At 38.5% G+C, this 26,680-nt stretch overlaps 1 protein-coding gene across 8 annotated transcripts in view; it reads right to left on the reverse strand.

The window, feature by feature from the left end:
- Nucleotides 1-877: 877 nt before the first annotated feature.
- Nucleotides 878-26,680, reverse strand: part of GOLIM4 (golgi integral membrane protein 4) — an 85,671-nt gene continuing 59,868 nt past the window's right edge. For 3 of the 8 annotated variants that reach the window (XM_015131672.3, XM_001102693.5, XM_077991636.1), the window contains 9 exons: nt 23,226-23,384; nt 19,396-19,728; nt 16,327-16,616; nt 15,776-15,855; nt 14,258-14,367; nt 11,120-11,287; nt 10,718-10,786; nt 2,941-3,021; nt 878-2,613 (listed from right to left, as the gene is read on the reverse strand). In XM_015131672.3, coding sequence (XP_014987158.2) covers nt 2,467-2,613; nt 2,941-3,021; nt 10,718-10,786; nt 11,120-11,287; nt 14,258-14,367; nt 15,776-15,855; nt 16,327-16,616; nt 19,396-19,728; nt 23,226-23,384 — 1,437 coding nt within the window. In that variant the 3' untranslated portion in view covers nt 878-2,466. Of the gene's footprint in view, nt 2,614-2,940; nt 3,022-10,717; nt 10,787-11,119; nt 11,288-14,257; nt 14,368-15,772; nt 15,856-16,326; nt 16,617-19,395; nt 19,729-23,225; nt 23,385-26,680 lie in introns of all 8 variants that reach the window. The other 5 variants (XM_015131671.3, XM_015131670.3, XM_077991635.1 and 2 more) reach the window with 3 other exon arrangements.

A 26,680-nucleotide genomic window follows, 5' to 3' on the forward strand; every position in this document is an offset into this window, starting at 1 on the left:
AAACAAAACTAAGCATTAAAAGAAGTTAAATGTTAAGTGCTTTGGAAGACAAGGTTCTTCAGTTGTGAGAAGGGGATTCCATTAAACTTACAGAATACTGTGGGGATTAAAGTGGATCCTATTCGCATACTTCTTAGACTATGAAGGTATTCAATACACATCAATAGTTTTCCTTTGTAAAAGTCAGTCACTGGCACATGTGGCTAAGATTATGCTCTTACTCCTAGATCTCTTCCAAATCACTCTTGCAAATAACCAGTCATTGCATGTGTACTAGTTTTGTTGTGCCCAGTTATACTCATTGCTAATAAACGTGCCTTCCCCCAACAACCCCCACCCCCAACCCCGACTATATTCCTGGTACCAAATCCTTTGATTTACTGGTTGTACCAAAATCACAGACTAATTGGCAGGATAAATACAGGTGATGTTTTATCTCTTGTCACTTCATTAATGTAGATCAGCTCAGGCTGATTAGTTCTCCTCTAGACATTTGTTAGAATGGTCCTGTAACTTGGTGTCATACAGAGAGTAGAAGGGTTTGTGATTGTTGCTTTCCTAGGGGGATTTAATAGTTTTTTGTTTATTTTGTGTGTGTGCATGCACATGACACTCTCATGCTTTCTGCCCCTCTTTTTTCTTCCCTCAGAATCAGCTCAAATAAAATAAACATCTTTAGCTCTTTCTTTAGAAAAAGGGGGAAAAATCACATGCCAATCAAAGTAGAGAAAGATACAGAAAACAGAAGCAGGTGGGAAAAGGCACTTTATAATTCATTAATTTATATTGGCATCTCTTAAAATTTTTATTTTTATGAAAAAGAACTGAAGAATGCTAGAAGGTCATAAACTAGTAAGAAACCACATAGTTTAAAAGATTTGCCACCTTTTTTTAGCTTTATTGACTACTACCAACTTTCAGTATGGTTCAAATAATTAAATACTGCAACTGGGACATTAAAAATACAACCTAATTTACCAAAATAATTGTATTCTGAATATTATGTACAATATTATACATTTTACATTACATAATGGGTTTTTATACATAAAGGTAAGATTTCTGATTATTGGAAATACAAAGTACATCTGAACAACACATTCCTATGCATACATACACAATCACTCAACTGGAACAATCAAAACCATCTATGAGTGTGGTTATTAAAAAATAAAATTACATTCATACAATAATGGTAGAAAATGAAATTTGTTTTTATTAATTTTGAGTATTAATACAAAACCACACACATATGAATTATATAACTTAGTGCTATATATTTAAAAATCTTTATACTTGCAACTGAAATGTCTCTACTCCAAGGGAAGTTTCTGATTTTTAATTTTCTTATTTTAAGGAATCTATTATATTCACAATCATTAAAATGCCTTACACATAGACAAAAAGCAGACCCAATCCCAGCAAACAGAAAAATCATAAGAGTCTATCATATCACCACATGTTTCACCATATAGTTTTCAAAAATAATCCTATTTGCAGTTTGGTATGTCTTCATATTCATATTTATTATCAAAGTGATTGCATATTGAGGCACAGAGCTTAAAGAGGAAATATATTTTACTTGTAGGGAACCAGATACTGAAACAAGAATATCAATCAAAGGCTTCAGAAAAAAAAAAAAAAATTGAGAATGGGTGCTCACATAGAAAACACCACACACAAACACTCACTAGTTTTTAAACAAGTCACTAGTCCTTCAAAAAGGTGAATATGTTGATGTGTCCATACCTCGTTTGAACACTGCAATATCTGATTAAGACCAGGATACTGCCACGTGAGTTTTAATACTCTCTCATTTTTAAATTCAATTCCTCTTAAGCAGAACAGCTATGATTTTAAAGCAATGACAAACATTTTTCTAACTCATCGGAAAAGTCGGAAAAACAATGTCTTTACAACAAAAATGGCTTTCCAATTGTATGTCACTTTGCACACAGATCTCACTCCAGAGATACACAGACTGGTGAAAATTCTATCAGAACTATACATAAAGACATCAGAAGGGCAGCAATTAGTAAACGGGCCATTCTCTTTAAAGTTTGCATGGCATTTTGCAGTACTCTCTGTTCTTAAATCCTGTATTTTATCAAAGGCAAAGAACACCTGGAAACTGGAAGCCAGAAAGGTAACACGCTGAAACATATACAAAATCAATGACCTTTCCAACATCACATAATCTATTAAAAAAATTGGGACATGGGGGCTCAGGTTTACCTTATTGTTTTTCTTCTTTTTCATGTTTAGCTTGAATATAAAAGAAGCTCTAGACCTACGTTATCAAAATATATTCATATAAATGTATGCGTATTTCTAATACAAAAGTTTTTAAAAAGTCTAAGTTCTTAATTTTTGTAATTAAATATCCTAGAGTTCAGTAGGCAGATTTATGTTTGAGCAGCTTGAAAAGAATCCGTTGGCTGAGCATTGTCTAGAAACTGGGCACAGCTACATTTCAGCTCTTCGATGCGATTTCTCAGCAACTGCAGCCCCGTCTTCTTCCTCCTCTTCTTCCTCCTCGTAGTGTTCCTCTCGGCCCTTGGGGCGGTTGTCATCTCGAACTTCTTGCTCTTCTCCATCATTTTTATCATCAGCCTTAAAATTAAAAGAAAAAAGAAAAACTAAGAGATAGTGTAGAGTTAGTGATAAATAATTCTCTCTAAAAACAGGATGAAAAGTTACTCATTTTTGGAGGAAAAAAACAAGGAAGAAAAAATGGTATATAAGCAACAGGGCTGCTGTCTCTCCTACTTTTCATGTTGTCACAACTTTTCCTAATTTCAGGTGGGCCTGTTAAATTCAGTGGTAACTCAGAGGCACCATTACCCACTGGTACCTATCCCAAATACATGTATCTCTCCTATACACATGCACACCCACAAACACTCAAGTGCTCAATAGAAATACGTATCCGAGACATACATTTTCATCATTTTCACCATAAGTCTCTTCAGCATTATGCTCCAGTTCCCTTTTTTTCTCTTCAGTCAAATCTTCCTGAACCTAAAACAAACCACAGGTATCATTTAAACACTTTAGTCTTTTAGGCACTTGCAATAATATATTTTGACACTGTTATCACTTAAACACTTGCAATAATATATTTTGATTTCCAAAAAGTTCATTCAAAATAGCAGAAGCAAAACTAAACTAAATATACAACTGAAAAAATATGTCAAGGATTTATCTACTAGGTGTGAAGAAATGTATAATACACCTATTACAAAAATCAATGTGATTGATCCTGAATGTAGGACTTTTGTGTCTGAATTTTTGATTTATTTGAATAATGGTTAAAATTCCAAATATAAAACACCTGAAGAAATTGAGCTTTTAAAACAAAAAATTCTGGCCAGGCGTGGTGGCTCACACCTTTAATCCCAGCACTTTGTGGGACTGAGGCAAGAGATCACTTGAGCCCAGGAATTTGAGTCCTGGAAAACAAAGTGAGACCCTGTCTCTACAAAAAAAAAAAAAAAAAATTATAAAATTAGCTGGGCATAGTGGTGCACGCCTGTAGTCTCAGCTATGCAGGAGGCTGAGGCAGAGGATCACTTGAGCTCTGGAGGTCAAAGTTGCAGTAAGCTGTGTTTGTGCCACTGCACAACAGCCTCGGTGACAGGGCAAGACCCTGTCTTCCCAAAAATAAAATAATAAAATTAAAATTCCCATTTCTCCATATGGGAGAACTGTAGAAATCTGAGAGCTGTGACACAATGTAAGTTCTATGGAGGCAGGAACTGCCTGTCTTATTCAAGTCACTATCTAGATCAAGCTTGTCCATCCCGCAGCCTCTGTAAATCCTCTGTAAAGGCACAAAAAGTAGACACCACTGCCTACATACAATGTAGCAGAAATTTTATGTATATATTCTATACTTAAGAATATATTTCTCTGGCTAAAATATCTAGAAAATAAAATACAATCATTTCAATTTCCTTATGAAATCATTTATTGACCTGCCTCAAAAATTCCTCTCTTTAGTGTTCTAATACAACCTTTCTGTTTTAAGTAGTTTTCCTTTATGTGCACTATTATCACTGTATACATGATCCCAATATTTATCTCAAAACGTAAACTAAAGCAAGCATCCAAATATTTGTGCTAAATAGTCTCTATTTAATGATCATATCTCACAGAAAAACAGGGTAGGGCATTTTCTAACTTGTTAACTATTTTGAAAACTATACATATGCCAAAATGTTTAAGTCACTTGAATACATTTCAAAAAAACTGCTGAACATCAGTTAAGTATAATGCAGTCTCCTAATACCAAAGAAAGTCCCATCTCTTCCAGGATCAGAGCATAAGATCCTTGAATAACACAAAAATCACATATTTTGGTGGGAGGAGTGGAGGAGGCTGTTGAAAAATCTAAGGAATGAACAAAGGAAGAAAAGTATACAGATGCTGTAATTCAAGAGAAACAAATTATGTGCTGCCTGAATGTGTGCAGCTCAGGTGAGACAAGAATGAATTGCAGCAGAAGAGCTTTGGACAAAACTTGGCCTGTCGAGAGCCTACAAAGGTGACTCTCTAAAGATACCCTGGGCAGAGCCAAACATTTGTGAATCTCTTCTAACCAGTCCAGCGCCTGTTTAACTCACACCCCCTAAACTAACCTGGTACCAAAGAAATACATTTTGAGGACAAAGGCACTGAGTATCTATTGTATTCATATTTCCTGGTGGAACGAGCTAAAGACACCTATCTTGTCTCACCCTACGTTTCTATCAGTGGTCCATAACATCGCCTGTGCCCATAGTCATAGAACCTCATAGTAACATTCCACAAGACATTGGGATGAAAACAATGAAGCACTTACTTCAGGCTGTCTTAAGGTCTAATTGAAACGTCATTAAATTGCTGAAGTGTCCCTGTTAATTTTGATTAACAAAGACATGTCTTCTACAGCCTTAATAATGAAAATGTATTATTTATAAACATTAAAATGTTGCAGTTGAGAGTGGGGGAAAAAACAGCCTTGAGTCTATGCCGTATGGTAGGAAGAATATCTAAATCAGGGATCAGCAAACTTTTTGTGTGAAGGGCCAGATAGTAAATATTTAGGCTTTCTGGGCCATAAGATCTCTCTCACAACAATACAACTTGACCACTCTATTTAGCACACACACACACAAAAAAAGAAAACAAAAAACTATAGACAATATGTAAACAGACATGTTTGTGTTCCAATAAAACTTCACTTACGAACTAGGCTGCAGCCTGTAGTCTGCCAACTCCTAACACATACTATGGAGTGAGAAAGACCTTGACTAAAGCCTTGGCTTTGCAGCATTTCTAACTGTATAAATCATAAGGTCAATCGTTTTGGTTATGAAAATCTTCAGGCACATGCAAACAAAGAAAATTATTCAATAAACCCCTTACAGCCACCACCAATGTTCAAAAGCTATCTCAATATTGCTACACCTGCATCATCTATCACTTTTCTATTTTTTACAGTGAATTATTCTTAAAAATTCTAGATGTCATGTAATTTCACCCTCACATATCACAGTATATATATATATATATATATATATGTCTAAAAACAATAAACTTACATAATCATAATGTGATTATCACACCTGATAAAATAATTCCATAGTAGCATCTAATGTCTCATCCACACTTACATTTTTATGATTGTCTTAATGTCTGTTTACAGTTGGTTTGTTCTAATCATGATTTAAAGGAACAGCACAATAACATGGGATTCACTCCCCTCTTTTTTCCCTACTGCTATGGATTTGCAGTCCTGTAAAATGACCCACATTCTGAATTTATCTGCTTCTTTATATCACTTAACTCATTTCTCTAGTCCCAACATTTCCTATAAATGGATGTTAGCATAAAAGTTTGAAGGAACTCAGGTTCGATTTTAAAAACAAGGGTATTTCCGAGGTGATGGTGTACATTTCCTATTTTTTTAATCACATCAGGAGACACACACATTTATTTGTCCCACTTTTAGTAATGCTAAGGTTGGCCAGTGAGCTCAGTTGGTAACAGCCTGATCCCTTCATGGTGAAGTTCCCTGACCTCTGTTCATCTAGTGACATCATTCACTGATGACTGTTGCTTAGATCATTTGCTTCAATTAGGGGTTACAAAAAATGGTCACTTTCTATTTCCATCATTCTGTCTATATTCACTTATTTCTATAAAGAACTTCCCCATATCAACTATATAGTTACTGTGCATGGTACACTTAATTATGGTAGCCTTTAAAATCAGACCTAGGTGAGCTCTAATCATGTTTCCAGCAATATATAAAAGCTATGCAACCTTCAAATTTTTAACTAACCCCTCTGAAGCCCAAGTTTCTTACATGTAAAATGAAAGCACTGGGTGAAAATTCAATGATCCTTAATTTCCTGTATGTATGTGTGGTTGGGGAGTCATGCACCCTTTTAAGACTTTGGTTAGAAAGTCTTTAGCAAATGGGCATATATACACAGATAGGAGTTTCAGACTTCCCAAATGCCATCCACAACTGTCTGCCCTAGGACTGTTTCTCCGAACAGTATGATCCTGAGCCATCAGAATCAGCTGGTGGCGGGTGGGTGAAGGGGCACTTATGAAGAACTCTGCTTCCTAGGTTCCATAACAGATAAGATCAAAATCTCAAGGGTAAGGGCCTGGTCCAAAATCTGTATATGCCACAAACTCAAGGTGATCCTTATTCACAGCAAAGACAAAGAACTATTTCCTTGAGTAACAACGGATGCTAGGTTATCTCGTTAGTCTCTGGAGATAGGCTATAGAAAATTTAGCTTGTTTACCAGTTGTCAATATAATCTTATTTAGAGACCACTGATTTCAACCACTCTTTAGGGAACCCACAAATGAAAATGCTGTAACCTTCTAGACATATAGAGAACAGACTCTTAGTTAGACACACATTATTATTGTAGTAATATATTACTGATATTTGGGGCAAAAGCAATGTAAACTCATCTTAAAGGCAGTAATGCAGTAATGCCTTTAAGTAAGGCTTCTTGGTAATGAAAAGGAACAAAATGATATGGAGGTTCTAACTGATCTTTAAAATATGCCTAGAATAATAAGCAGAAGCCAAATGTTATTCTTTTATAGTGTAGACATACAGATTATGTCTCCCACAACTGGCCCTCTTAGCATCCTGCTAAAGCTGTCAAAATGCTTTGTCATATTTCCCAAACAATGCTTCTTGTTACTCATTTTTATCTACTATGTTTTAGGCATTTTAGAAATGAGCCTTATCTGATGACACAAAGTTTAACAAACAGCCAAATCCAAAATAAAACAGGTCCACTGAAAAGTGTCTGAAATGGGCTTTGGCTAGATACCCTCTCCTGGTGTCTATTAACACCTTTCTTTCACATATTGAAGATATTATGGGTGTGCAAGGGCAGAAAGCTGAGCCTCAAGTAGGTAAGAACAGTAGGATCCAAAGAAATAAACAGAATGTGATGAACAAAAGGCCTTCAGCAACATTAGCTATAGTGACGAACACCCTGCTTTAACAAGAGAGTTTTTTTCCAATTGAAGAGCTTCTTAGCCGGGCATGGTGGCTCATGTCTGTAATCCCAGCATTTTGGGAGGCAGAGGTGGGAGGATCACCTGAGGTCAGCAGTTCAAGACCAGCCTGGCCAGCATGGCAAAATCCCATCTCTATTAAAAATACAAAAATTAGCCGGTGTGGGGGCAGATGTCTGTAATCCCAGCTACTCGGGAGGCTGAGGCAGGAGAACTACTTGAACCCAGAAGGCAAAGGTTGCAGTGAGCCAAGATCACGTCATTGCACTCTGGCCTGGGAGACAGTGAGACTCTATCTCAAAAAACAAAAAATAACAAAAAAAGAAAAGCTTCTTGACATGGTGATTTACAGGCTGGCAGTCTCATGTAGGTGTATGCACATATTCATTCGGCCAGTGAAGGTGAACAAATGCCTTGTACTTGTTCTCTTCTGCATGTTTAGATTAATCTGTTTTCAGTTACATTGAGGGAAATTAAAGTATTCTGATTTTTTGTCATTTAATCTATATATTTTTGAACATGTAAATAATTTTAAAGCGTACATAGCACTTTTTGACAATGCCATAAATTGTCTTGTCTGCTTACAAGGTGATAAAACATTTGGAATGTAAGCAATGTGAGGAAAGGATCATGCCTTCTACTCAAACAATCCCAAACAAGAAACAAGAAATGTTTGTAAGTAATAATAATTTTTATGTCTTAGAAAGATAATACTACTGCACTAAGATAAAAGAAGGCAGAGTAGTATAAATTTCCTAAAATCATACTTCTTTTGGGTCCTCTACTCTTAGAGGCCAAGTCTATAAGTTTGATGGGCTATACCTCTTAACAGGTGTGGCCCAGGCAAGATGCAATTCTTCCCCAGGAAGAAATGCTGACAGAAACAAGTCTGTACGCTGGAGGGGAAGGGAAGCGATGGCAGCCACAGGCCTTGCATTCTAGTGGTTAGCTGGGGCAGCTGCAAGACTCTAAGGTTTAATGGAGATTTAAAAAAACAAAAAAACAAAAAAAAAATGCACAGTTCCATAACATTTCATGGTTTTCAGAGTGCTTCCACCAATGAGGTTTCACACACATATGCACTTATAAACAATGCAATATGTGTTTCCATATTCTATGTTCCGCTTTATTTTTCTCATTTTGCCATAGTCTGACAAGAACTTTGTCTCTATCACCAGTGCCTAAATGGTGTTTGGGAACCACTCTTCTCCTCTCTCAAGGGAAGACCTGGGAACCATGGACAGAGGTGGGAAGATACAAACATTAATCATCTCATAACCACAAAAAATACATCACAGCATGAACAAGGGATACTCGGGGGGCAGAGAGGAAAGTTACACTGGGAAGAATAAAAGGCATGTGGGACTTCCTCTAGGAGCACATGGAGCAACAGTTCTCAGTGACAGGGTGGCAACCTGGAGCACATGCCGGAGGAGGCCTGAACACTGCTTAAAGAATTTTTGGCAGGGAACCAGGGAAACAGAATTAGGACCCGGGGCCAGGTGCAAGAGAAAGAGTCCTGTCAGTCCAGTAGATCAGAAGGGGATGATTGGCAGGATGAGGAGCAGTTGCTGAGGTTAGGCAGCACTCAGCCAGAGCAACCTCCTCTGTCTTAGCACCATTTCTCCTTCCCTCTTGCCTCTGTCTTTCTTCTCTTTCTACTCTTGATTCCTCTTGGATCTCAGGATTTCTCTCCTCTATCTTAACTGATCATGAAATAAAATTGAAAAGGAATCAGTAAACACTGATTAAAATTTTATGTTTAACCTTCTGAATTTTTAAAAAGAGGCCAAGGTGAACCTTTTCTCTTTTAATCCCTCAAAGATTCCTAGTATTGGACATAATAAAACAAAGGGGTATTACTCTAGACATCCTGTTATATGAGAAGCCTGGATGAGTATCTTTTCCTTGCCTAATGTCTTAATATTCAAGGTCACTATTTTCTCTGCTGCTCTCTTTCTGACAAGACAGCCAAGGGTCTTGATTAGGATGATAAACCAAAGAACAAAAAGATAAAGCCAGAAAAGTGCATGTTATTAGAGATGTTGCCAGTGACCCTAAAGAGCAACATCCTTTTCTGCTTTCCTGGTATAAGCACAAATTTTCTCATCAGCTCTGAAAAGCTTAGAAAATCAGTAAGAATAAGAAAGCAGACCTATTCGAAGGCACTGTGTGTGTGAGAGCACAGCTCATGAAGTCTGCACAGGATCTCCAGTGGTGGGGTGTGTCTGTTTAGCCTGCCATATGTCCATCCTCCCATGGAGTTCCCCTTAGGGATAAAAACCACACATTTGCAAGACACCTGGCTGAGAAGCAGCTCTGAACCAGGGTTTTAATTTGGGAACTACTTACTGGTCCATAATGAGACTAAATACAGGGTTTTGGCCTAATTTGTATCAGACTCTAAAATATTGCAGTTGTTTATACAGCAGAATGCTGTGATAAAATGGCTACAACAAACAGCATTCACCAATTACACCACATGCAGCACCATAATAAATCAATTACACCATAAGTAGCACGACAATAAATGCTACTTATATCTAATTAACAAGATGCCCGAAGTTTACAATGAAAAGCAAACTAAAATAAAATATTAAGAAACTCTATCTTTGCATTTTATTCAACTGAGCTCTTTACACCTTTTTCCTCCCTCTTTATTGTTAAATTTAATTAAGATACTGAATTCTTATAGGGAATAGGCCAGAAGGAGAGACTGTAAAATTTACAAAAATGTTTGGAGGGTGTTAAGTGGATTCCGATAGACACTCTGGGGTATTCCTGTGAGGTAGGCACCAGGGAGATGCCTGAAGAGAAAGTTCCGGGGCCAGTTTGGATTCCCTGAATGTGCAGAGGGAGACAGGAGAAAATATTCTTACAAAAGATCACACAAATCTAAGTCCACCATTCCTGAAAAGTCAAATACTTTCTTAATTCAAAATTTCAGGTGAGAACCAAAGAGATGGATTCTATTACCCTGCATTTGTTATCTTCTAACCAAACGTCTCCAGTGCCATGATCCATTTTTGCTTTAAACAACCCTTTCTTATCCTGCTTAAATCTTTCTGAACATTTCTACGGAAGGCATGTCAAAGTCAATAGTGCTGAGGTTTGTTTAAAGTTAGTGTATGTGACAGACCCATCTGATCAGTCTCTGGGATTCAATTCTTACTACCTCCTCTTCTGCCTCTTCCTGGTACTGTTCATCAACATTATCCTCCTGCTGGTCTGGATTTCCTGCCATCTGTTGAAACAAAAGGGGAGGTTCATGTTACTGTACATCAGAGATGCCTTTTACACAGTACTCTGGGACAAAGAACAAGCATGCCACCATGAAAAGGGCACTTTCAAAGCATCTGGGGCCAGGAAATGATGAGTAATCATTTCCAATACAAAGCCCAGGATGTCTGTTACCCTCTCTCTCAGAGTACAGGCATATCACGTGATAAAGTGGCCTAAAAACCACCAAAGTGGCAAACCTTCCGTCACTGTAGATTACGACTAACCTTTTACATAAACCAGATGTTTGTTAAAATACCCCAGTTAAATCCAGCCTTTCCTCGTGCCATCTGCTTACCACCAAATGTTCCTCCACTTCTGTATTCTCTTGCTTTTGATTACTTTGTTTTTGCTCTTCATTTTCATCTGGCAAATTTTCTTCTCTCACTTGTTCAGCTTCTTCAAATTCATCCTCACCTTGATTATTAGGGTCATCTGCTGGGTTTATATCCTCTACAGCTGCCCTCTGTAAAATTTTAATAAAAAGCAACTATCACTTCAAAACTGAGGATCAAGTTTAATTTCATTTGAAAGGCTACACACTGGCAGAAAATGAAATCGTCCTTCCCTGAATTGTTCAGATCTATCCTTGCCAAGACTCATAAGAATCAAGCATCGTACTGTCAAAAGAGAAAACTCCTGCTTTACTTGTCAGAGGCTTGATGAATCAGAATGAGGTACAAATAGCACTTCTTCCCTGCAAGTGATTTCAAAATAGTCCTCAAAACTCTACTGACACAAGTACTGTGAACAGAACTGAATAAACAAGAAAATAATCAATAAAAGTCAGAGGACCACGTGAGAAAAAAAATACTAATTTAGGTGGGGGGATTTAGATGGGCAATTAACTCTTTTCACTGCTATGTTGATTTTTATACTAACTTCCCTGTGCAAGCAATGTTTAACATGTCAGAGGTGAAAAGTGGTTGATGGGAAAAAAGGCCCATACCAGAAAGGATCTATAAAAAGGATGTGAAAAGGAGACAAGACAAGAAAAAGGCTAACTCAAAAGGAAATGGTCATTTTCTAGTATGGATCCAATGTCTTTATTAACAATCACTCCCATGAAATAGAGAGCTGTCGAACCGGCAAGAGATGGGAGTTAAAGAGGTCTGAGCTACCCAACTGCCCAACAGGGCAATATATTATGAAAAATGTCCTCCCTAACTCATCTCCCAAGTTACTGTGCTCAACAAAGGCCCTTCATATTATCAACTTTAGAATTATTTCAATTTTCCACTTAAGCTCCCAAAGCACCTTCCAAATAATACACATTCTCATAAAGATTTAGATTTTAGAGCCTGAGATGGGCAAGAACAGTGATGCTTGTCATGAGGTGCCCCAAACACTCCCAGGTCATCAACAGGACACTTACTAAAGCTGTAAATGCTTCTAAGAGACAGTAAAGCCACAGAGTAGGATTTGGTCTCTATCAGTCTTCTCCAGACAAGATTCTACTTCAATTCACTTCAGAGTCTTGAACGTGTTTGAGAGTTCATTGCAGTCTCAGCTGATCTATTATCTGCACATCCCTGGCCATGCTATTCCAGTGCAAATGACACTATTCTTGGGAATGTAGAGACTAACAAATTGCCACCTTCACACTAAACTCTAATTACTCCACAATCTCTTGTCATATGGATTTTCTTTTTTTTTTTTTTTTTTTTTTTTTTTTGAGGCGGAGTCTCGCTCTGTCGCCCAGGCTGGAGTGCAGTGGCCAGATCTCAGCTCACTGCAAGCTCCGCCTCCCAGGTTTACGCCATTCTCCTGCCTCAGCCTCCCGAGTAGCTGGGACTACAGGCGCCCGCCACCTCGCCCGGCTAGATTTTTTTTGTATTTTTTAGTAGAGACGGGGTTTCACCGTGTTAGCCAGGATGGTCTTGATCTCCTGACCTCGTGATCCGCCCGTCTCGGCCTCCCAAAGTGCTGGGATTACAGGCTTGAGCCACCGCGCCCGGCCTATATGGATTTTCTTTAGTGCACTATCAAAAAGTTGTATGGAAATACAGGAAAAATGTAACATTCATTTCAGAAGAAAGTACCAAATATCTTTTGCAAAAGTTCATAAAATTGACTAGCTCAACTCTGACCAAGTAACAGGTACGAATTAGCAGGCACAGTTGTTATATTCAAATAAAATAGAAAAAGAGAGGAACAAGTGGGATTAACCATTTCTAATTAAAAGTAAGAATGGTACAAACGCCAGTGTTTCCCAGCATGTTCCCCAGAACAAATAAACAGATGATAGGAAAGTAAAGGATCATATAATCAAGTAATCAAAGTCTACAGCAGTTCCCAAACAAGTGACTGAAATACCCTTCCTACCACCCCATGCACATTTGCAGGCCTTTGTACACTTGCTTTCTTCCTCTTTCATAGTCTCTTGCTCTCTCATATGTTTCTGCTCTCAAGTATTTGCTCTTTCCTGAAAATATTTCAAGACTAGGTTCCCTTGAGCATATTTTCAGAAATCTTGATGCAAGGAATGCCAGGGAAACGTGTTCTGCCACATCTCGGTGCAAGTTAAGTGGAAAAGCTGTTTCCATCAAGAGGCCTTCAAGGAGCTAGCAGGAAGACTTTCTCGATGATTATCAAGGACATGGGTTCTCCTCTTAATCCACTGGATCGATATAAACAGGGCCACGTGATAGCAAAGACTGACTGTTATAAACATGGTAGTTTATATCTATTAGCAAAAGATGACAGGGCAGCTAAAATAAGTTGTAAAAGTCATCTACACATACACACAGGAACAGGCTCACTAAACATTTGCTTGCTTCGCTTGTAGGCAGGGCCAAGGATCTAGCCCACCCGGCTGAACTGGAGGTCTCAGTCTTTTTTGGTAAACACAAATAACAATGCTGGTTATTAGATGTCTACCTACTTATATTATAAATTTTCTGTGCCATTGTGGTACCTGAACAACTCTTCATGTCTCAAACCACACATCCTCATCCATATATTTATTAAAACGGTCACTAGACTGCTGAGAGGTTACACAGAGCCACACAACACACCTAATACCCTAGCAGACGGCTCGACACGCTCAGGAAGGGTTAGTTTCCTTTCTCTGGTCCCATCTCCAACTTCCACACTTGCCTTTTACTCCCCCTATCTTTCAGAGTTACTACGCATTTCAATGTCTCTCAATTTTGCTTTTCTAGGTTTCAGTTCAATTAATCTAAAAGTCATCAGAAAAAAAAAATTCTGTTTTTTTTTCCCCTAGAGCAATCTTTAAACCAGCTCATCACATACACGTCCACCATGGTTTACAGTTAAAAACACTGCCCATACATAATTATGCAAGCCACTTTTCTTCTGTGCTGAGGATGTAACAGAAATATCTGGGGCTGAAGGCTGGCATCAGGCAAATTTTCAACTCTGTTTCCCACCTTATGAGTTTTCATGTGTCAGGGGCAGAAGAGAGGATACTTACATCTGCCTCAGATTCTGGGTCGACTTCTTGGGGTCCTTGTTCACGAGGCTCATGTCTATTAACTGGGTCTCCTTCTGCTTCATCTTGGTGCTGGTTGTCTCTTTCATAGGCTAGCAAATGAAAGAAACTAAAATCAGCCCCAAATGAATCAAACAGGATTTCCCTTTCAACTCAAAGAAAAGCCACCAGTGGACTTTCCTACAGACCATATTACCTCCACCTCTGTTAACTCAACATAAGGCCTATGTCTTGGCTTTTCCAAATAAAGTTATGTTCTTTTCACAGACTGTGCGTCCAAAGAGATGATATGGGTCAGACACTTTTCTTCTAAAATAAATACTTTTCACAGGGGCTGTAATTTTTCCCCCATATGCAAGAAAACAACAACAATCAAAACTTTCTCAATAAAAAAAGCCCAGTTGATTGGACACTGCTGAAGAAATCAACTAATTTTGATAGTATCCGAGGAAATAGCTGGGCTCCAAAAGAAGAAATTGATAGTTTCAGGAAATGCAAGGAAGAACAACCCCATCTGTGGAGCTCAGAAACAAATATAGCCCATCACATATTTTCTGATACAGTAATGACGACGACTGCCACAGCAAAGAATAGCACACATTCATACTCAGACATTTACTTGCTGCTTTTTGAAAAAATATTTACATAAAGAGAATTGTATGAGCACAAAAAGAGAAGAACAAACAAAAGAAAGAGAAGGAAAAAAAAGAAAACTTCTTAAAACAATTAAGATAGAAGAGGAAAGTTTAAGTATATGCAGTGTACTAAGCCTAGAGAAAATAATGATACAAGGTAACTTACCATCAGGCTTCGAGTGCACAAAGGGGTTTACTACTTAGAGAAGAGGACAAACCATTCTCTAGTCTTACTGATATTAGAACAAAAAAGCTTAAAGTGCCACATAGGGGACACAAGGAAAACAATTTCTTGACTGTGTTAGAGCTGTAAAATATCACAACAGGCTATTTAAGGGAGGTTGTATGTAATCACTTTCTTTTTGACTTTTTAGAAAAGGATACACATCTAAGTGTCAGTGGCGCCAAAGAGACAGTTAAGTTACATTCTGGTTCTACTATAACAGTAAGCAATATTTGATAAGTTACATATTAAGTGCTTACCATAAATGAAAGCTACTATTGACTGAATTTTAAAACATTTTAAGGCAATGACGTAAGGACTTCCAAGGTAAGGAGAAAATGTAGATGTTTCCCAAAGCATAATAATACTATAATAATTTGTCAGAAATATTATATTTAGTATATAAAAAGCTTAAACTACAGGCAAAATGACAGAGAGGAAACAGATTATCTTGAGCATTTTTCACTACCGGTGTGCACTGCTTAAGAGGATTAAGAAAAAGACACATGATTCACAAATCTCCTTTGCACTTACTCAGGTATGCATATAGCTCATTGATGTTATATAATATTGGCTCATTGGTAATACACAATGTTATCAAGTAATTTATTAAAACATTCATCATCTAAGAAGTCTCACCACCTCCTTCCTCTTCTTGGATTCCCTGGTCCTCTGCTCCCTGAACGATATCATTATCCATAGCATCATAATGAGCTTGCTGCCTACGAGAGACACAAACATGATAAATCCAGTGAGACAAATTCAGAGGCATAATTTGACATAGGTCATTTATCTTTAAAGACAGTAAAAAGCAAAATTTCTCAACATTTTTAAGAAGCCATAAAAACTTTTCAAAAACCTCTTATGTATGCAATTAGGTAGAATAAAAATTCCAGATACACTTTCAAAAGGTATCTTAGATAAAATATCTTTTAATGATAAAATAAAATAAAGTTGGCACAAAGCCTGTAAGGCTATTTGGAGACCTAACCTACCACTTTTAAGCAGAAAAAAATATTATTTTTAAAATTAAATATTTGGTATTTAATTTTCAAGTAGCTGTCCTGCCTTGGCTATTTGAGTAATATGAGCCCCTTAACTTCATGAATCACAAATGCACAAAACTGTTTTGAATCTGCGTATGCAAACTGGAGCAGGGGCTGTCTTCGCTCACTGAGGAAGGGGAAGGCTACCGGAGCTGCTCTTGGTGCTGCGGCCGGCCCTCCTCAAGCTTGGCCTGCCTCTGCAGGGCCATCTCTCTCGCCAGCTGCTGCTGCTGCTGCTGCTGCTGCTGCTGTTGCTGCTGCTGCTGCTGTTCCTGCTGCCGTAATAAGTGCCCCTGCAGCCTCTGCTGGTGCAAAGCTTCCTGGTGTTCCCGCAGCCGCTGGGCCTCCTCCGCCTGCTGCACTGCCAGTCTCTGCTGTTCCAACTGCTCCTCATAGGGTGATCGGAATTTGATCATTGGCTTGGCTGAAGGGTACACCTGGGATGAAAAGGAATTGGTGCAGAGCAAGAGGGGTTACTTCCTCTGGGTTTTCTCTTCATTTGTTTCTCCTGACAAACTCGGGAGGCAGGGCTGGCTTATTAACGCCTATTAGTCAGGTGAACTGTGATTATACATAAAGTCCAAAAACTCCTATTTCCCAACTTTCTCTGAATCACCCTTGGCTTCTTTAGCAGCAGATGTTTCCAACTGCTGGTATTAAGGCAGATTTTCAATGTGCTCCCTTCTCAAATGGAACAGAAGGCACAACAGAAGATATCAGTTTCAAACTGTAAAATTTATGTTCACAAGGCTCTGATACAAACAAGTAGTTGGTAACTTTGGTAACTTCACGTTAACCGGGCAATCTGTGACCTGATGCTATGCCTACGGCTTTTTCCATGAACAGTTTAAGACTGAAGGATGCTAATTAACTCTAGTAATGTATATACCAATCCCAGGCAAAGCATAGCCAAAAAAAAAAAAAAAAAAAAAGCCACATTCCAGATTATAGTGGAAAAGCAGATATTCAACTTTTTTTCCAAAGAAACTAAGAATGGCTGAGAAGATGGTGCCTTCTGATTAAAGGGAAATCTGATAGAGCAATTCTTAAAACTCTGCTTCCCTGAGATATTATCTCACCCCAGTTATAATGGCTTTTATCAAAAAGGCAACAATGAATGCTAGTGAGGATGTGGAGAAAGGGGAACCCTCATACACTGTCGGTGAGAATGTAAATTAGTAGAGCCAATATGAAAAGCAGTATGGAGGTTCCTCAAAAAGCTAAAAATAGAACCACCATATGATCCAGCAATCCTATTACTGGGCACATATCCAAAAGAAAGGAAATTGCTATATCGAGATACCTGCACTCTCAGGTTTATTGCAGCATTACTCACAATGGCTAAAATATGAAATCAACCTAAGCGTACATCAACGGATGAATGGATAAAGAAAATGTGGTACATACACACAGTCATAAAAAAGAATGAAATCCTGTCATATGCAGCGACATGGATGGAACTGGAGGTCATTATGTTAAGTGAAAAAATCCAAGCACAGAAAGACACATATTGCATGTTCTCATCCATGTGGGAGCTTAAAGAAAGGATCTTGATAAGACAGATAGTGGATTGATGGTTACCAGAGTTGGGAAGGGGGATGAAGAGAGACTGATGAATGGTACAAACATAGTTAGAGAGAAGGAATAAGACCTAATGTTTGGTAGTTCAGTAGGGTGACTACGGTTAACAATAATCTATCTTATATTTCAAAATAGCTACAAGAGAAGAATTTGAATGTTCCCAAAATAAAAAAGAGATAAATGTTTGATGTGGTGGATATCCCAATTATCTAGATTTGATCACTATACATTATATGAATGTTTCAAAATATTGCACATACTCTGAAAATATATACATCTGTTATGCATCAATAAAAAACGTCTGTATTCCTGGCCGGGCGCGGTGGCTCAAGCCTGTAATCCCAGCACTTTGGGAGGCCGAGACGGGCGGATCACAAGGTCAGGAGATCGAGACCATCCTGGCTAACACGGCGAAACCCCGTCTCTACTAAAAACACAAAAAATTAGCCGGGCGAGGTGGCGGCGCCTGTAGTCCCAGCTACTCGGGAGGCTGAGGCAGGAGAATGGCGTGAACCCGGGAGGCGGAGCTTGCAGTGAGCTGAGATCTGGCCACTGCACTCCAGCCTGGGTGACAGAGCGAGACTCCGTCTCAAAAAAAAAAAAAAAAAAAAAAATGTCTGTATTCCATTGAGCTACTCCCCATCCTCCCTGCCATACTCCAACTAACAAAAGCACACACAAAGCAAAGAAGGTTGAGGGCTGGAAAGCAAAGCTGGTGGGGAATTACTTCCCCTATTGGGGAAGGACACAAGACTGGAAGAAGCTTTCTGAGGTTAAGTTTGCAACTACCCAAGAGGGCAACTACAGAGGTCTTCACACCTGCTTAGCCTAAAGCCTCAAGCAGCTTGAAGTCTCAGAAAATCTGAGGCCAAATAAAACTTGAGTTATAAATAGAAGGTGATCAGCATCCATGTAAAGGCCAGGTAACCTACTATTGAGACTCAGTTTAGAGACAGTAAAAGAAAGGCATCTAGCTGCAATAAGTGTTGGTTTAAAAGAAGAAAGGGTAGAGTTTTCTTTTAAAGCATCATTTACAATAATCCTGGCCATTTTTTTTTTTAAGAAAGGGAAAAGTCTTACATGTAAGTGGTGTGCCCAGTAAGGGATCCTGAGCAGAGGCTGTTTAGATATGCTCACCCAGTAGAATATCTCCAAGTAATAAAATCAGATTTTTGATAATTAAATAACCACCTTGAAGGTGAATGCAAAAGGCAACATACTGACAATAAATGAACAGAGAGAGGAGGACGCCTGATCATAGAAAATGAGACTTTTCTCCGCCTCAAGATGCTCAAGACAAAATTTGGGTACAAACTGGGAAGGTGCTCCATTGGGTGCTCACCTGTTCTACTCTATTAAGGTGATGTGAGAATGAATCTCTGACTGTATACAACTGACAAAAAGAAGAATGCACATGTACAACAGTTGTGCTCTCTGATCACCAATCACCTTTCCGAGGTATGCAAATAGCTCTGCTATTAAGATTACAAGAGAAAACTTAAATATGAGCACATAATGTTTAGTAGAATCACTCACATTTTTATTTTAGAGATTGTGATATATTACCTTAACATGTAAAAATAACACCAGGTTTTCCATCCCAGTATACCATACCAGAAGCGGGTGACCTCATACCTCAGCACGCGCGTGGCCTTCCAGGAGGTTGGCTGCTTCTCGCTGCTCATGCTGCTCTTTCCACTCCCGATCCTGCTCCTCTGGTGATGGATCGTGTTCCTCCTCAAGATGTTCTGCCTGCCCGACCTGCTCCATTTCTTCCTCCTCCAGGGCCTTTCTGTGCTCCTCTTCTACCTGATGCTCCTCAGGCTCTCTGCGTTCCACTTCTTGTTGGACTGGTTCTGGGGGAGCCTGAAATTCTGTCTCCTTATGGGTGGTAGCATAGAGTTTTGTGTCTTCTGCTCTTCCAGGAATTGCTTCATGGTTCTGCCACACATCACTATTTCGAGACACCTAGGCCAAGCACATCACTGGGAATGACACTCTTCCATTTCAAAAGTAATGATATAATTTCTTTATTTCCATGTCTATGGGGCATGCAGCTACAACATAAGAAGGTGTCTAGAAATATATACAGTCCTGGCTTTATGGCTGCAATGGAGTCACTTAATTTTCTTACTATGTAATCTCACTTATAAAATAGATAATATAAGCAAAGCTTCATCTGTGAAGAATACAGTAAATAACCTGGAAAATAAAACCTCCATGTAACCAATATCTCAGAAGTAAACTAATTCCTATTTTCCCTTAGAATAAAAAGCTTCAAGTGATGAAATGTTTACATAATTTTCTTCAATGTAAATTTTGTTTTCAATAACTATTTGAAAAGAGAAGGGTAAGATAAAATTGAGGGGTTGGGTTTAGTTTTTATTAGTTTGGTTTACTAATTTGAAAAAGAATGCCATTACTAATGAACATCCATGTTAGTTCAACATAGTGCCTGTTAAACAAGACACAGTAAAATATTTTTAATGTATTAAAGTAGTAATTCTTCTTTGCAAACCAGCAGGAGTCTTTTGTAAATATTTTTATTGCTAATATTGAAAACCCTGAGGAGAAAAAAAAAAAAAAAGAAACGTCTTTTCAGAATATCCCTCCTCTAAAATTAGTTGACTCAAATCAGTTCTCCCTATAAGTTTCAGCGATCTCCATATGATCTCCACTACCTAGAAAGTGAGGAAGAGAATAAAGTATCAACAGAAACAAATGTCACTTTTTTTTTTTTTCTCTTTAACCTTCAGGATCAGGGGAAAAAAAACCAAAACAAAACAAACAAACAAACAAAAAAACCTTCTTTGGTCAGATTGCTCTCCCAAAATTGAAACAAATGGTGAAACCCTATTCTTAAATTAGCAGAGATATAATTATCAAATGTGAGACACTAGACTGTATTAATAAACTGGAGAGAAAAGTCCTTTCTCAGACATTTGAGGACAACCGGAGTTGCACATTCTAGCGACATCCTCACATATCTGGCCAGTTTGACTTAATACTGTCCCAGCTTTACAGAAAAATATTTCTCTAAAGAGCTCTAAGTACTTTCAAACACTTGTCATTTATCTTCACAAGATCCTAGCAAGGAAGGTTACTGCAGATAACTTCTATCTCCATCTCAGAGTTGGAAAAACTGAAGCTCTGAGTCACTGGAAGATTAATCCAGTAAACTGGTAGTCTGACAAGAGCAGAGAATAGAACCAACTACCAGGCCAGTGATCTGGTCACGCTTTCTTTAGTCATTAACATAAGAGCCTGAGAAAGAACAAAAGTCCATGAGGATATTGAACCTGTCTGTTGAAGGAATACCCTGAACATCAATTTAATTATTACCATAACTTGGTGGAAAGTTTTCTCAGTCTTCTCTTTAATGTTAGAAACCACTTTGTGAGCCAAGGACATGAACAGACACTTTTCAAAAGAAGACACTGATATGGTTTGGCTGTGTCCCCACCCAAATCTCATCTTGAATTCCCACATGTTGTGGGAGGAACCCGGTTGGAGGTAACTCAGTCAATAGGGTCACGTCTTTCCCATGCTGCTCTCGCAATAGTGAATAAGTCTCACAAGATCTGACCATTTTAAAAAGAGGAGTTACCCTGCACAAGCTCACTCTCTCTGCCTGCTGCCATCCATGTAAGATGGGACTTGCTCCTCCTTGCTTTCCACCATGATTGTGAGGCTTCCCCAGTCACATGGAACTGTAAGTCCAATTAAACTTCTTTCTTTTTTAAATTACCCAGTCTCAGGTATGTCTTTATCAGCAGCATGAAAATGGACTAACACAAACATATATGTGGCCAATAATTATATGAAAAAAAAAAGTTCAACATCACTGATCATTAGAGAAATGCAAATCAAAACCACAATGAGATATTACCTCACACCAATCAGAAGAGCTATTATTAAAAAGTCAAAAATAACAGATTCTGGCAAGGTTATGAAGAAAAAGGAGTGCTAATACACTGTTGGTGGGAGTGTAAATTAGTTCAACCATCATGAAAGACAGTGTGGAGACTGCTCCAAGACCTAAAGATATAAATACCATTTGACTCAGCAATCCCATTACTGAGTATATGCCCAGAGGAATAGAAATCACTCTACTATAAAGACACATGCATGTGTATGTCCATTGCAACACTATTCACAGCAGTAAAGACATGGAATCAACCTAAATGCCCATCAATTATAGACTTCAATAAAGAAAAATGTGATACATATACACCATGGAATACTATCAGAGGTTGGAGGGTCTATCAGAGGGTGGAGGGAGAGGAACAGGAATATAATTAATGGGTACTAGGCTAAATAGCTGGGTGATAAAATAATCTTTACAACAAACTCCCATGACAGTTTACCTACATAACAAACCTGCTCACGCACCCCTGAACTTAAAAAATTTAAAACAACCACTTTGTCAGAAAGATAACCATATTTGCCTATTTTTTATTACAGATGATTGAAAAAAAATTTTGTAGAAATTAATGATAATGGTAACTACTTCTGATGTCTCACTTATGAGATATTCTTAAGTAAGGCTTAATTTTTATAAAGAACAAGAATATAAAAAAGTGTAATACTTGACTAGCACTCATACTGGGGGAGTGTCAAACAGGTCATTTAATTCAAATTTTGACACGCTCTGTGTAGACCTAGCACTGCTCCAAGTTCAAATATATTACTAACTTTAATATTTGAGCGGGTTGACTATCACATAAAATCCTCATGATCATTTAACCTTCTCACCTTAACCCCCCTCAAAATCCCCAACCTTGAAAAACTCAGATACTACAGCTCCTTGAAGACAAATAAACCTACATGAATAAAGACAAAGACATTAAAGTCTTTCTCAGAAAATACTATCAGTGGCCGGGCGCGGTGGCTCACACCTGTAATCCCAGCACTTTGGGAGGCCGAGGCAGGCGGATCACCTGAGGTCAGGAGTTCAAGACCAGCCTGGCCAACATGGCAAAACCCCATCTCTACTAAAAATACAAAAATTAGCCAGGTATGGTGGTGGGCGCCTGTAATCCCAGCTACTCAGGAGGCTGAGGCAGGGAGAACTGCTTGAACCTGGGAGGCACAAGTTGCAGTGAGCCAAGATTGCACCACTGCACTCCAGCCTAGGCGATGCAGCAAGACTCCATCTCGGGGTAAAAAAAAAAAAAAAGAAAAGAAAACACTAGCAGCAGTTCTCAAAGTGTGCTACTCAGACCAGCTGAATCAGTTAGAAATGCAAATCTTTAGGCCTCACTCCAAATTAACTAAATCAGAAACTCTGGGCCTGGGGCCCAGTAATCTGTGTTGTATCAAGCCCTACTGACGATTCTGGTATACACCAAAATTTGAGAACTACTGCTCTCTGAGAAAAGCTGGCAATATTAAGAGCAGGTACCCTCTTGGCAGCTTGACAGAGAAAGTGACCTAACCATAGATTACCAGTTCATGCCTCTTACCTCCTGTACCTCTCGGGTTGGCTTCTCCCTTGCTGTGTTGTAACCTTGTGGAGAATGTGCCACCTGGGTCACATTTTGCTGTTCTGCTGGATCAGGTTTTCGAAGGCTTGGAATCCTATTCAGAGTATCTTTCAGTTGTTTATATTCTGCAACTTGAGTCTGCATATAAATTGCACAATTGGATACAAATTGCACAATTTGAGGAGGGACTCTATGAATGCCCATTCATAGATGGGCATTTGGGTACACTGTAAAACTAGACAAAAATATTGTACCTAAATACAAGTTAGAAAAACAGGCAGATTGTTTCCATGCATTAACTATTCTTACTTGGGCATGTTAATCATTTTTGAGCACATGCAAATTAGAAATAGAGCTGAAGGAAACAGAAAAAATGTCTAAGACAGATGTTAGTTTCCCATACTACACTGAAGTCAGAACTTTTGTAAATAACTTACTAATATAAATATCACTATTAAAAGTAAGACCGCCATGTGATGTTTTATCATATTAAAAAATCCATTAAAAACTCACACAATAATAAAAATACAAGTGCAGATACTTTTTACCAATATGATCTGAGTAAAATCTTTCAGTAGAAAGGAGTCACAGGTTTAAAATAAATTTTAAATACAACCACGCACACACACACACACACACACGTATAAATTACTCAGGCCACCATTTTCCCCCTCAGTTAATTCGTGCTCAGATAGAATCCCTTATTTGCCAGAATGTTTCCTACACTGTGCTCAGTGGTTTCTGGAAAACAGTGGCACAGCTGTGATACAGACTGGATTTTTATCCTCGATTCTGAATGATCTTTTCTTCTAAAGTGACAAAGGTACTAACATAGGTATAGGACTAGAATCTGCTCATACAGCTGCATCTGTGTGTATATGGGGTGGGATGTGTGGATATCTGTGTAATATTTTTAATACAAGGAGCTAGAAAATTAGAAAAAAATAAATTAATTAACAAAATCAAGAGACACTGTGTATACTTTGCTCATTTATACACCAATACTGTTATCCTGAAAACAAATATCATGTGTGTAAACAGACATATAAACACACGCAGAGAACACAGAAGTCTTTTTCTCAACAAGCTTCCCAGACAGGGCCACCTCCTCAGTGTGCGGGGCACAGCAGGTGAGTGGGGTCAGAACCCACCAGCATTCCTGCTGCCATGGCTATGCAGCATGGCACACTGCTCTTCCACCCTGACAGAGGTGCTTTTTTGCTTTTTTCTAATGTACACTAGGGTAATGAAGTCTGCTTGCTAAATAATTCCCAGGGTACTGCCTTTTAATAATTTTGTACAAAACTGCACCATATGACTAGCAATGGCTTTTATCTGAGAAATCTAAATATTTGCAAACCAACTTTCGTGGTAAAAAATAAATGACATCCACATAGCAATGCTTTTAATATTTTAAGATAAATATGGAGCAATACACAAAACTTAATTCTACTCCTTCTTTCTCCTAGATACATAATCTTTGAAGGCAGTAATTGTGTGTTGCACAATTAGGGACCATATTAAAAATGTAGGCTCCTGGTCCCCTACTCTTGAAATTATAATTCAACAGGTCTAGGGCAAAGCCCAGGTACCTGTGATGCAGGAAGTCTCAAAAAAAATACCACTTAAGAGTTGAGCGTGATTTCAAAGTCAGGATAACCTGAACTTCAGCCTCGGTTCTGGTCATTGATTTTGGGCCGCTACTTTACTCCCCTTTTCATCTCAGTTTATTTAGTTATAAAAGGGTACAATATTATATAACTCACAAGGTTGTGAGGATTAAATAAAATGCTCAACTACGTTTAAAAATCAAGGTGTCAAGGCAGAATCTCCTAAGATGATTTACATGAGAAATGCAGGTGCCTGAAACAGTATTTGTTTTTTTAAGGAGATTTGGGGTAAGTCTTAATACAGTGTTACAGACTGAATGTTTGTGTCCTCTCAAAATTCATATGTTAAAATCCAAAGCTCCAATGTGATGGATCGGGAGGCAGGGCCTTTGGGAGGTAATGAGGTCACAAGGGTGAAGCCCTCCAGAATGGGATTAGAGCCCTTGTAAAGGGATCCAGGAGAGTTTTCTTGGTCTACTTTCTGCCATGTGAAGATACAAGGAGAATTCAACAGTCTGCAACCTCGAAGAACAGGGCCCTCACCAGAGTCTGACCATGCTGGCACCCTGATCTAGGACTTCCAGCCTCCAGAACTGTGAGAAATACATTTCCATAGTTTACAAGCCACCCAGTCTAGGGTGTTTTGTTATAGCAGTCCCAAGTGACTAACACGTATGACTCTAATTAAGGACTGCACCTAGTTCTGACACCTTTTTTTAAGGCAGGACAAACCTTCAGCATTCTCCCAAAAACAGATATTTCAATAAAGAGAATATTATAACCATAGGTTAAGTTAAAAAGAAATTTTTTTTTTTTTTGAGATGGAGTCTTGCTCTGTCACCCAGGCTGGAGCACAGTGGTGCAATCTCGGCTCACTGCAGCCTCTGCCCCGCTGGGTTCCAGTGACTCTGTCTCAGCCTCCTGGGTAGCTGAGATTACAGGCGCACACCACCATGCCTGGCTAATTGTTGTATTTTTAGTAGAGACGGGGTTTCACCATGTTGGCCAGGCTGGTCTCAAACTCCTGACCTCAGGTGATCTGCCCGCCTCAGCCTCCCAAAGTGCTGGGATTACACGCATGAGCCACCGTGCCCGGCCAAATTTTTTTTTTCTATTATAAAACCCTGTCAGTAATATTGTCAGGGTGCTACTCCAGAATTTGGTTTTGGTCATCAAATAAATGATTTTACTTATCTTTTTATGGATTTTCAAATTGTTGCTCAGTCTAACATTTATGGCCATTACAGCACACAGAGCACTCAAATCAGTTTGTCACATTTATAGTAAGAACAGCCTATATAAAATAACACTTGACAAAATTTTTTATAAAAAAGATGTGAAATGAAATGATCCAGGATGTCAATTTCATTCATACACATGTAAAAAAATCACTACACAACTACAGGTTAGGAGGAGATACCTAATCAATGACTGTCTAGAAAAGGAATCTCACAAACACAGATGCTACAGCCTCTGAGATGGGTCAGGGACAGAAAATTTTACCTTTTAATAATTTTATAAAGAAAAGAAAACCAACATGGATTTCCTGATGAGCACAGATAGTTTACCTTTGCTCTTTTATCATAATTCCTCCAGTAGGAATAAAAGTGAAGATCTAGTTTATAGCAGCAACTAAACTAGCCATTCCTGTCTCCTTGCTTCTACTAGAAAGCCGCATAACACTTAGCATGAAATGGCTTTAATAAGCTCTCCAACACTTGTATTTGTTCCCCTGTTCATTCAGTAAATATATACTGAGGGCCTGCCTTGTGCCAGGGGCTGTTCTAGGTTTGAACAAATGGAGCTTATGACTCTTATTTTTCC

Source organism: Macaca mulatta, chromosome 2 (genome assembly GCF_049350105.2).
Source record: "Macaca mulatta isolate MMU2019108-1 chromosome 2, T2T-MMU8v2.0, whole genome shotgun sequence".
NCBI classification, from domain to species: Eukaryota; Metazoa; Chordata; class Mammalia; order Primates; family Cercopithecidae; genus Macaca; species Macaca mulatta.